The 12290-nt window shown below is 38.9% G+C and overlaps 1 protein-coding gene across 2 annotated transcripts in view; it reads left to right on the forward strand.

The window, feature by feature from the left end:
• Positions 1-12290, forward strand: part of atf2 (activating transcription factor 2) — a 34605-nt gene that overhangs the window by 18162 nt on the left and 4153 nt on the right. For both annotated transcript variants that reach the window (XM_077206961.1, XM_077206960.1), the window contains 2 exons: positions 1006-1212; positions 3906-4011. In XM_077206961.1, coding sequence (XP_077063076.1) covers positions 1006-1212; positions 3906-4011 — 313 coding nt within the window. The remainder of the gene's footprint in view (positions 1-1005; positions 1213-3905; positions 4012-12290) is intronic.

Genomic DNA, 12290 nt, shown 5'->3' on the forward strand with positions numbered 1-12290 from the left:
GCGCACTGTTTGCCATGATGGTTTTGAATTGCTTGAAATATGATAGGAATGACTTCAAAAAGGAAAATACAGTTCAGTGCGACATGTGCAGCTCAAGTCTGTCTGTCATATTGGCTACATACAATTATAATGAGAAATTTTTTTTGGGTGTTTTAAAAAAAAGTATTTTATGCTTACTGAGACAGTTATACTTACAGTTATTATAGTAATATTGTGAAACATTTATAATTAATTACTTCAGTTTTCACTGCCGCATGATCCTTCAGAAATCATTCTAATATGCTGATTTGCTGCTCAAAAAAAACATTTTTTATTGGCAATGTTGAAAACAGATGTGCTGCTTTTTTTGTGTGAAAACTGATACTTTCGGATTTTTTTTGTAACAATGTAAACGGATTTACTGCCAGTTTTGACCAATTTAATGCATCCTTGCTGAATAAAAGTATTACTTTCTTATAACAACATCTTAATGACTCCAAACCTTAGTAGTTTTATGAATAAATGTTAATTTTTTACTCATTAATGAAGAAATTGTTGTTCATTGTCAGTTACATGATACCTAACACTTTAACTACGATTACGAAATTGTACCTTATTTTAAAGTGTTATTAATAATTCCTTTGTCAAACAGCAATAATATTAAAAAAAAAGTTATTAATATTTTACAAGCATCTAATCAAATGCACTGTACATTTTATAAACTGTAATAATTATGGTAGCACTTTATTTTACAGTCCTGTTCCTCTTGTACTTATTATAGTAATCGCAATAACTGGGAAATAACTAGGTACTAACCCTGAACCTAAACCTAACCGTAACCCATGTACTTACCTTATATCATCAGTGCTTTTTTAGATAAGTGCACGTACGGAAAAATAAAGTGCAACCATAAATATTAATGTATGTTTTCTTTTTTCGTCAACCCTTGGCAGGTGCAAGTTTTGATTGAACATATGATTAAAAATACTAAAAAGTGTTTGTATGTTTGATTGTTGGCCTGTTTAGGTGTCTCCCGCCCCCCCAGCCCAACACACACCCAGTACCGGTGGGCGACGGCGGAGAACCACCAGCGAAGACCCCGACGAGAAAAGACGCAAGTTTCTGGAAAGAAACCGAGCCGCTGCTTCTCGCTGCAGGCAAAAGAGGAAAGTCTGGGTGCAGAGTCTGGAGAAAAAAGCAGAAGACTTGAACAGCGTGAACGGACAGCTACAGGTACACACACGCCAGACTCTCTTTGAGTGTATTAATGGATGCGTTTGAGAGCCAGACAAAGATGGTGATGAAGTCATTAATGTAAATTAAGAAGTGTGTTTGCATGACAGCCACGACGTGATTGTTCGAGTCTCCTGCATCGATATGGCCCTGTCAATAAAGACGTTTCCTCCAGATGTCATCGGCACACAAGCGTGTCGTCTGTTCTGTCGGAGCGTTTGTGAGCTGCCCTGCAACTCTCTCAGGGAAAGCCGTCTCTTTCTCAACCCCCGTTTTGTAGCAGGCAATTAGGATCCACCACTGACAAGTTCGAAACAGTTCACGTAACCGTTGTCTCTGCTGATAACGGAGAATGTGGCTCGGCGTCGGCACGTTCCAGACAATTTAATGAGATGTGCCACTGTTTATTTGCACGCTGTCTCTTTTATTTGTCCATTTAAACAAAGCGCAATGCGTTGGCGAAGGGGTGGGGGAAGGGCGATTAATTTGTGGGTTATATGAACGAATAAACTAACATGAAACAGATGGAAAGCTGAAGAAGGGTGTTGGGTGTGCAACAGAATGTTCGGGACTCTGGAAACGAGCGTGACAATATGTTTCATCGGAGAGAAGGTGTTTAATACGAGTACATTTATCAGCGCTGATGGGCTGGTGTAATTGTCCCGTTGGCCCAGCTGATCGGAGCGTAGAGCTCTAATGATGCTCAATTACGTTAACATCATCCTTAACTGGCTTTTTAACGAGGTGTCAGGGTTTCAGACCAGCGCACGGTAACACTCGAGCCAAACATCCCCCTTGTGCTGTCTTTATGGATGCAGCCGCTCTGCGAAAGCATTAAACACTTTAATGGCCTGAACGGGCCTGATCTTACTGGAAACAGCAGAAGGGACAATTGAGATTCGTCAGATTTTATACATTTCATTTGATGTTTTTGGTTTAAAAGCAGAGTGGGACGACCGTACCTGAAGCCATATGTCACTTTAGAAGTCCGTGTCATTGAAAGTTCACTGGTAAAATTCCTGGTGGCAAAATATTAACAATAACAACTTGCAAAACATGTTAAATTGATGCTTTCTTTGTTTTTCTGATAGCTAGAGACCATAATATTGGCCTATGACAGGTTCATTCATTGACCAGTGTTTGGGAATCTTCCTGGCCGTTTAAAAGATGTCTGTACCAGAGTCTGCATTTTTTCAGATATTTAATACAATTAAATCTTAGCTTTATGACTAAGTCTCTTATGCTCACCAAGGCTGGATTTATTTACTCAAAAATACAGTAAAAACTGTAATATAATGGCATATTATTACAATTTAAAATAACTCTTTCTATGTGAATATATGTTAAAATGTAATTTATTCCTGTGAATTTTCAGCATCATTACTCCAGTCTTCAGTGTCACATGATCCTTCAGAAATCATTCTAATATTAGGATTTGATGATAAAGAAATACTCATGATTATTATCAGTGTTGAAAAACAGTCTGCAGGTCATGAATGAATTTTTTTAATTGAAAACTTTATAGAAAAATGTCTTTACTATCAAGTATCAATTTCCTTTCTTTTAATGCAAATTTTTATGTTTTTAGACAATAAGGGTTGTGATTTCCCTGTCAAGTTTTATTTTGTGATATGCATTATCCTGCTTATACATCTACTCAACAATAAATAAATCTACGTACAACATCACTTACACTTTTACATTAAAACATTAAAAACACTTATTATATGGAAGGAAAAATGTACAGATTGACATGAAATTAGCCCAGCTATGACGGAAATAATTTGCCTGAAACACCGTTAAATGTAAGCTATAGCGTCTTTATAATATATTTGACCACAGAATTGGCCAATCATTCCAGACCGCTAGGCAGTTTACTTTTTATTACAGTTAATATCCATCCACCGTCTCTCAGCCATTGGCCACACCGTCTGTTAATATCAACATGGCAATTGAACACCCACACCGGTCCTCCATCAATGTGCCCATCTTATTTCAGCATCAGCGCTGAGAATGGTGTTGCGTGAGTTATTTTCAGGTAAGTAATAATAATAGCTAGCTTTGGTCAAGTGGATGCCCATACTAAATGACGGGATATTGTAGTCTTTTGTGCATTTTGATGTGATGTGGGAAACTGTGAGAAAAGAGAGAGAGAGGCCTACTTTGTGGTCGTAATGGAAGATGTCAGCTCGTAGTGAACATTGCCACAGTGTTGGAGCAGCTGTGTTTAAATCTGCTTCTCTGCACACCATGCCAGCACTGCCAAGATAAAACAGATGGAATGAAATAAACTGGCGCGCTTTTAGACCGCTGCATTAAACGTCGGCCGTGTTGCCGAGGAACAGAGAAAGTGTTTAAATCTGCGCTCTTGTGCCCTTCTTTCGCACGCGTTCAGCTCGCTGTAAATCCTGCTTAAAGTCACCTTGGCTGTTAAACAGCCTGTGTTTAGCGCATGCAGAACAGCACAGCCCCATGGGAGTCCTAACGGCAGACGAGAGTAAATCTCACCAGTGTTTCGCTGACGGAGGGGAGAGCTCTCTCTGTGTTTCTCTCTCCTGGGACTCTGCCATTAAGCAGCTATAATTGTGTCCCAAAAAAGCTTAGATGAAGACGAGCTAATGATCTTTTTCTGTTGATTCCTTACTATAATCTGCTCATCTTGATAGGTCACATGCTTGTTTCTCTCTGTCCAGAACGAGGTGACTCTTCTGCGTAGTGAGGTGGCCCAGCTGAAACAGCTCTTGCTGGCTCATAAAGACTGTCCCGTGACACTCCTGCAGAAGAAATCAGGATACCACCGTGAGTACCTCATCCCGAACCAAGGCAGATTCACACTGACCATCAGTTTGCTCCGTCGTCAGACTTCGATTTAGCACTTATGGATCATAACAGCCATAAAATGTGTTTATATTTAGTTTATTTGTATTAGAGACAACATGAAATTAACATTGATGGCATGTTTCTGTGCTCTAAACCCTGTAAAGCTGGACATATGACATATTAGTCAGCAAATGGAGCAGTTGAAATGGAACGTTTTTTTAACCTTCTTTCCGCACAGTATGTGTTTTTAGTATCGCATTTAATTTACATCAGGATTTTATGGCTCATATAAGAGTGACATAGTGAAAAAACACACTTTAGTTTTATTCAGAAGCCCAAAATGAGCAAAATATGCGATTTGGTTCATTTCCTGATATTTATATTGCCAAAATGTTATATGAAATTATGATCGCTTATGTAAATCAATTCTAAAAATCATTTAAAAAAAAAAATCCAAATTTGTTTTTAGTATCATATTTGGTACATCAGGACTTTATGGCTCATGTAGTATGATATAGTGGGAATATGGAGGAAAAACTTTATTCAGGCCCAACCTATTTACTATTTTTATATATTTATTAGGCACAAACTGAGCAAAATATGCAATTTGGTGCAGTTGCTGATATTTCTGTCACCAAAAAAAGTCATATGAAATTCTGATCGCTTATGTAAATCAATAAGATCATATCACAGTATAACAGTCAACTGGCATAAAATGCTTTTAAATATCAGTTTTCAGTCACTCTATATGGCCCAATAATGTCTTAGAGAGATGATATTAAATGCTTAGTTTTGCTCAATGATGATTGAGAGATGAAAAATAAACCTTCCTTAAAAGCCTGATGGATTTGATACTTAAATTTTAACATGATTTTTCAATATCTAAAAAAAAGATGTATGGATAATCGAGTAAGTCCAGTAAATGTTTATCTTGAAATATTTTCTAACAATATAAAAGCTATTCTTACATTTACTTTATGCTTTGAAATCTTTAATGATTTTTATAAGACGTGTGAACCACGACCTGAAGGTGGACGTTTTTACAAGTATACTAAAAGGCTTTTTACATGCTAAAATTTGTAAGCTATTAATTAAGTACTTAATGCCCTGAAATTGTCTTTTTATTTTGTTATACTAACTAGAATCACACAAAGACACTTTTTTTTGTCATTGTTGCCTGCCTTTAGATAGCACAGTATTTAGGGATTCAGGATTTGTTGCCTGACTAATGAACATGCCTGTGTATATTGTTGGGGTTGGGAAACACAGTAAGCTGGTTGCTTACTGGCCCAAGTCAAAAGAGTCAATCTCAATCCTGAGATTTTATTCGCAAAGCTGCAATTCCAGTTGTTAAATTTTGCTCGGGATTCAATAACAGATCTAATCTCACTGAATTCCTTTTCTTTCTTTGAAAATGAGTAAAACCTCTGGACTGCCAGCTCTGCTAAATGGACATGTTCTTTCTTCATTGTTTTATAAATATATATATATTGTTTGACTATAACTGATGAGTGTTATTCCTAATGAGTGTTCTGTGTTTTTTTTTTTTTTTTTATGAAATGTGAAGTGGAAAATGAACTAGCCCTGAGTGTGAAATAACACAGATTCATCTCGTCCCATTATTACCACAGAACGCAGAGAACTCATATATAAAAAAAGATCCCCACTGTATGTAGCGCTGTCTTCTTTAAGATGAGTGATAAAGAGGCATTCAGAAACCGATGGCTGCTTTTGTTACACACGCGTCTTGGCCGTTATGCTTTAATGACACCTTGTGAAATGTGCAGATCTGCGTCTCGTCTGCCATATGCAGCCACTTCATATCAATTAGCTGTTGTCAGAGGGACAGAGAAGCGGATGTGGGAGTGAATGTGTGTACGCTTTTGCCAGAACCACTTCCATTGTTACACGCTACATGTAGTACTAACTATAAATTATGCATAATTGCATGCAACTAACCCTCAACCAAATCCTAATTTTACCCTAACCCTATAGTAAGTACATGTAGTTGTTTGATATTACTCAGTACTTACATGAAATAATTACAGTGTAACACTGACACTTTAAAATAAAGGGTTACACTTTTTTAAGGTATTATTGTTACAGTGTAATGATATATTTAAGTACTGAGTAATATTAAGGAACTACATGTAATTACTATAGGGTTAGGGTAGAATTAGGATTTGGTTGAGGGTTAGTTGTATGTAATTATGCATATTTACCGTTATTACTATGGTAAGTACATGTAACATATGTAACAAAGGCACTGTAAACTAAAGTGTTATCACTTTTTTTGTACATAAATTCAAATGCTTGGATTTCACACCTTGGCTGATACGTCTCGTTGTGTGTGTGTGTGTGTGTGTGTGTGTGTGTGTGTGTGTGTGTGTGTGTGTGTGTGTGTGTGTGTGTGTGTGTGTGTGTGTGTGTGTGTGTGTGTGTGTGTGTGTGTGTGTGTGTGTGTGTGTGTGGCTCATTTTGTAACCCAGCGCTGACTTGTATTGACTATGATTGCCTCCAAAATGAGTGTATTATAGCAGAGAGTCTGACAGAAGTGCCGTTTCGTAACTGGGATGCGCCGCTGCAGCCGTGCAGTTCATTATGCGACGGCATTGTTAAGCAGCTTGACTGACAGGTCTCATGCATATTATGAGCGGGATGGTTGTCTGGTGAGATTGGGTTGTCTGAAAGCTGGTTCATTTGCAGGCATTGGTAGGTCTTTGCAAGGTAGCGGAGAGTACAGAGATGATCGAAACCATTCCTCAAGCCTGTTTATGCTGCCGAATGCTGTGAGGGGTCATATATTAGTCACCTGTGCAAACGGGGCTCAGAGAAGAGCATCGTTCTGTCTTTGCCGGCTTTGTAAACAACGCTGGTTTGTGCCACATTCATTGCAGGATGGAGAAGCAGCAGATGGTCATCACCTGTCAAAGAACGGTCTTAATATGGTGGAAAAAGTGCAAACGTCAGTGCAGGTTTCCTGCGCTCACATTCGGTCACCTGAACGCTCCCGTCTTGTTCGATCCACAGCAGTTAGGCCTGAAATATATTGAAAATCGTATTGTGCCTGGTTAGGACAGGTGTAAAGTATGGCCGACGAGATCTCGCTTGGCAAAGCATTTGGTAACACTTTATTTTAAGGTGTCTTTGTCACATTGTAATTATACATTTAAATACTGAGTAATATTAAGTAACTACATGTACCTACTATAGGGTTAGGGTTTGGTTTAGGGTTAGTTGCATGTAATTATGCATAATTTATAGTTTTTACTATAAATTATGGTTAGTTGCATGCAATTATGCATGATTTATAGTTTTTACTATAGTAACTGCATGTAACAATGACACCAAGAATAAAGTGTTACCAAGCATTTTCATTTTGTGATTGCATACTTAAGTAAAGTATGTTTCTGGCCTTAATCTCTCAGGCAGTGCTGCCCTGGTAGCAGGTGGGGGGAAATTACCCAGGATGCCCTGCAAACAGGGCAGGCCATGCCTCCGCTTGGCATTGCACAAGCCCCATCTGCTCACGGCGGAGACGATCCGAGAGAAGGTGAGCGGAGAGCGGTCTCAGGAGCGTGTAGGATAATATATCAACCCCGTTCCTGTTTAATACCTTTAGGAGTAATTACAGATGCCTGAACATGTAAATGAAGAGAAGAGAAAACCCAACTCAGTTTTCCGTGTTCAATCCAAGCGCCAAGCTTCCAGTCTCTCTCTTGAATCCAGCACAGAAGAGACTTAAACTGCAATTCATCTACTGGCTAGTGATGCCAGAGACAGGCTACACAAGAGAGTCAATCCCATTGATCCCCGTGTTAAAACGCCCATCTTTACAGCAGAAAAGAATGTGTTTACACCTTGGTGCAAAAAGTGGTTTTGGTCTATATAGCTAATTTTGCCCTTCATGACAACTGTGTGGAGGGTGAATTTTTTTATTACTCATCCATTTAAATGATATTAAGCTTTAAAGTTCTGCATAATTAAGGGCGTGGCCACTTGAGTGTCAGGTGTATTGCCCCTGTTGTCACTACTAGCCGTTTGTCTGCGTCACGTCACCTCAGCTAATCCGCCTCGCTGCCCATTTTCGTTTATCCGGGAGTGACGCGCTGCCAAGATGGCGACGGCCGGCTCCGCCCACTTTGGGCTTCAAAAATACTCCCCAGAAACGCTACGGGTGACATCACACACACTACGTCCATATTTTTTTACAGTCTATGGTTCAACCTTAAGTGCACCGAGCCGGCGAGGGTATTTACAATGCCTTGGCAAACGTCACCTGATCCAGAGTCCAGTCAATTCAGACGCGTCAGAACCGAATACGCAATCTATTCCCGCATTAATTACCAAGTGCCATTTCGGCAGTGCTTGCTTCATTAGCTATATTAATTATCATAGGTAGTCTGCATTTCTTTTTGAGTTGAGAGAGAGAGAGAGAGAGAGAAAGAGAGAGAGAGAGCGGGCCTTTTTTCATTCCCTTCCTCATCAGTAGCCAATTAATTCAATGCAACTGCAGAACAGCTGGTGGCATTTGGACCGCGCATCTCTGCCGCTCTCCTGTGTGTGTATCATTAAAATCAGGTGCAGTAATTATCTGTCGCTGCAGTAGTTGGCAGGGAAGGAAGGGGATCGTACGTGAGTCTGGCCACACGCTACAGCCTCTAATATACCCTGATGATGTTGCTTTAAAATGACATTGTAACTTTAATTAAAGGTTAGAAAGCAAGCTCAGGGATTAATAAAAGACAAAGCATTGGACTGGGAAAGTCTTTAATCGTAATCATGCCAGCAACTCATCCGGTGCGAACGAACTTTAGATGTTTGCTGGGGTTTCTCCCTCTCGGTATTGAGCGGGGGTTAAGGTTTGACTGTTTAGCGTAGGCTGTTAGTGCCTGATATTAGACGTCATCACTACAGCTCGAGAGCGATCAGTCACAGCGTAATAACAGGTCAGGTGAGGATAAGCCAACGAATGCATCATACTTTCAGTGGGCCAGTGCAATCAATCATTTGAAATAAAAGTATCTGTTTCCTATTTAAACTTTGAACACATTTGTTGCTGTCTAGAGTTGTCACAATTTCAGATTTTGTGCTTCTACTGTCCTGCAGAGTCGAGCTCTAACCCTGATAAAACTGTGTGCTTTCGAGTGATCCTGGAGATATTGATTCAGGTATGTTTGATTGGGGTTGGATCTAAACACTGCATGACCTACTATGTTGGAGTATCAGATAGATCATTTCTGCCGCTGGACTATCATATGTGTAGTATTAACATGATATAAATATTAAATTTTTTAATTCATTGTGACGCTCCTTTTGCTGACCTTCCAGTGCACCGGCAGTGATTACTCAGTTCACTCAGTGTATCATTATGTGGAAATCGAAAAAGGAAAAAGTCTAGTCCTGTGCACATCTACTGTAGGTACAATCAGTTTTAGAGTTTTAACACAATGTTAAACGCTGAAAAAAAACTATGCATACCATGTCATACATTTATAATAACATATATACATATATTAACACTACCAATTGGCTTTTTGTGATGCTTTCTGCTACTCTTTTCATACGGAGGTCAAATCAGCGCATGACGCTGTGTTGAAGCCCGGATGTGAATCATGTGTTAGCACACAGATGGTTGAGAAACAGATTTTTCACGGATGTTTTTAATCTTGGAGTCTGAGAGTCGGTTGATTTCACATCATTACACTGGGACAGAAATCAGCAGGAACTATCCACTATGTTAAGGATGCATTAAACCGATAAAAAGTGACAGTGAAGACATTTGATTGCAATATGAACTTTTGAACTTTCTATTTCAAAGAATCCAGAAAAAAAATGTATCACAGTTTCCACACAAATATTAAACAGCTTAACAACTGTTTTCAACATTGATAATGATCAGAAATGTTTGTTGATCATCAAATCATCATATTAGACTGATTTCTGAAGGATCATGTGACACTGAAGACTGGTGTAATGATGCTAAAAAATTCAGCTTTGATCACAGGAATAAATTACCAATGTTGGGGTTACCCGTACAAGTAATCAGATTACTTTTTCAAGTAACTAATAAAGTAACACATTATGTTTAAAGTACAAAATAACTTTTTCAAATAAGTAACTCAGGTTACTTTGTTTCCCATGTATTGACTGACAGCTCTCCTGTCCTCATGTTGAGTGAAATCAGGAGTAAGTACAGAGGCGTTGTGTGTGTGAACTGTGTGTGAACATGATGATTACTGTAGATCTAGACTAAATGAGAGCATTTACTCATCTCACTGGCACAACAACACATTCAGTATTCCTCAAAATGAATAAAAACAGTGAATTGGAAACTCAGAATATGAATAAAACATGCAATAACAAAATGTTGAATTACACAAATATACTTTGTATTTAATCTCACTTTATTAACTATGTCTTTGATGCAGACCTTCGATTATTCAATCCAACCATAGGAATAAGCAGAATGACTTCAGATAAACGTCACATTTGTGTTTATTTTTTTTTTTTTTTTACGCTGAAGGGAGTGTTGAACTTTCTTTTAAGTAACACTATTAGTTTACTTTACTATTTACTTTTTAGAGAGTAACGCAATATTGTAACATTACTTTTAAAAGTAACTTTACCAAACACTGTTAATTACATTTTAAAATATATTCAGATAGAAAACAGTTATTTTATTACCGTTTTACTTTATATATATATATATATATATACACACTCACCTAAAGGATTATTAGGAACACCTGTTCAATTTCTCATTAATGCAATTATCCAATCAACCAATCACATGGCAGTTGCTTCAATTCATCTAGGGGTGTGGTCCTGGTCAAAACAATCTCCTGAACTCCAAACTGAATGGCAGAATGGGAAAGAAAGGTTATTTAAGCAATTTTGAGCGTGGCATGGTTGTTGGTGCCAGACGGGCCGGTCTGAGTATTTCACAATCTGCTCAGTTACTGGGATTTTCACGCACAACCATTTCTATGGTTTACAAAGAATGGTGTGAAAAGGGAAAAACATCCAGTATGCGGCAGTCCTGTGGGTGAAAATGCCTTGTTGATGCTAGAGGTCAGAGGAGAATGGGCCGACTGATTCAAGTTGATAGAAGAGCAACTTTGACTGAAATAACCACTCGTTACAACCAAGGTATTCAGCAAAGCATTTGTGAAGCCACAACACGCACAACCTTGAGGCGGATGGGCTACAACAGCAGAAGACCCCACCGGGTACCACTCATCTCCACTACAAATAGGAAAAAGAGGCTACAATTTGCAAGAGCTCACCAAAATTGGACAGTTGAAGACTGGAAAAATGTTGCCTGGTCTGATGAGTCTCGATTTCTGTTGAGACATTAAGATGGTACAGTCAGAATTTGGCGTAAACAGAATAAGAACATGGATCCATCATGCCTTGTTACCACTGTGCAGGCTGCTGGTGATGGTGTAATGGTGTGGGGGATGTTTTCTTGGCACACTTTAGGCCCCTTAGTGCCAATTGGGCATCGTTTAAATGCCACGGCCTACCTGAGCATTGTTTCTGACCATGTCCATCCCTTTATGGCCACCATGTACCCATCCTCTGATGGCTACTTCCAGCAGGATAATGCACCGTGTCACAATCTTGAATCATTTCAAATTGGTTTCTTGAGCATGAAAATGAGTTCACTGTACTAAAATGGCCCCCCACAGTCACCAGATCTCAACCCAATAGAGCATCTTTGGGATGTGGTGGAACGGGAGCTTCGTGCCCTGGATGTGCATCCCACAAATCTCCATCAACTGCAAGATACTATCTTATCAATATGGGCCAACATTTCTAAAGAATGCTTTCAGCACCTTGTTGAATCAATGCCACGTAGAATTAAGGCAGTTCTGAAGGCGAAAGGGGGTCAAACACAGTATTAGTATGGTGTTCATAATAATCCCTGAGGTGAGTGTGTACGGTGTGTATATATATATATTAGTGCTGTCAAACGATTAAAATATTTAATCGCGATTAATCGCATTAATGCCATAGTTAACTCGCGATTAATCGCACATTTTTATCCATTCTAAATTTCCCTTGATTTCTATTTGTCTCATTATTTTTTCTAATTTTAATGCTCTTATCAACATGGAAAAGTGGATCAGCAGTAAGTTTGTTCTTAGCTGTGGTATCCATGTGCTTCTGTCTGAAGTCATCCATTGTAGAGCTTAGATCGGGCCCAAAAAATCAAGCCCGACCCGAGCCCGTGCGCATTGTGTCCGAGCCCG

Source organism: Siphateles boraxobius, unplaced genomic scaffold (assembly GCF_051911475.1).
Source record: "Siphateles boraxobius isolate OS27281-9 unplaced genomic scaffold, OSU_SipBor_1 59, whole genome shotgun sequence".
Lineage (NCBI taxonomy): Eukaryota > Metazoa > Chordata > Actinopteri > Cypriniformes > Leuciscidae > Siphateles > Siphateles boraxobius.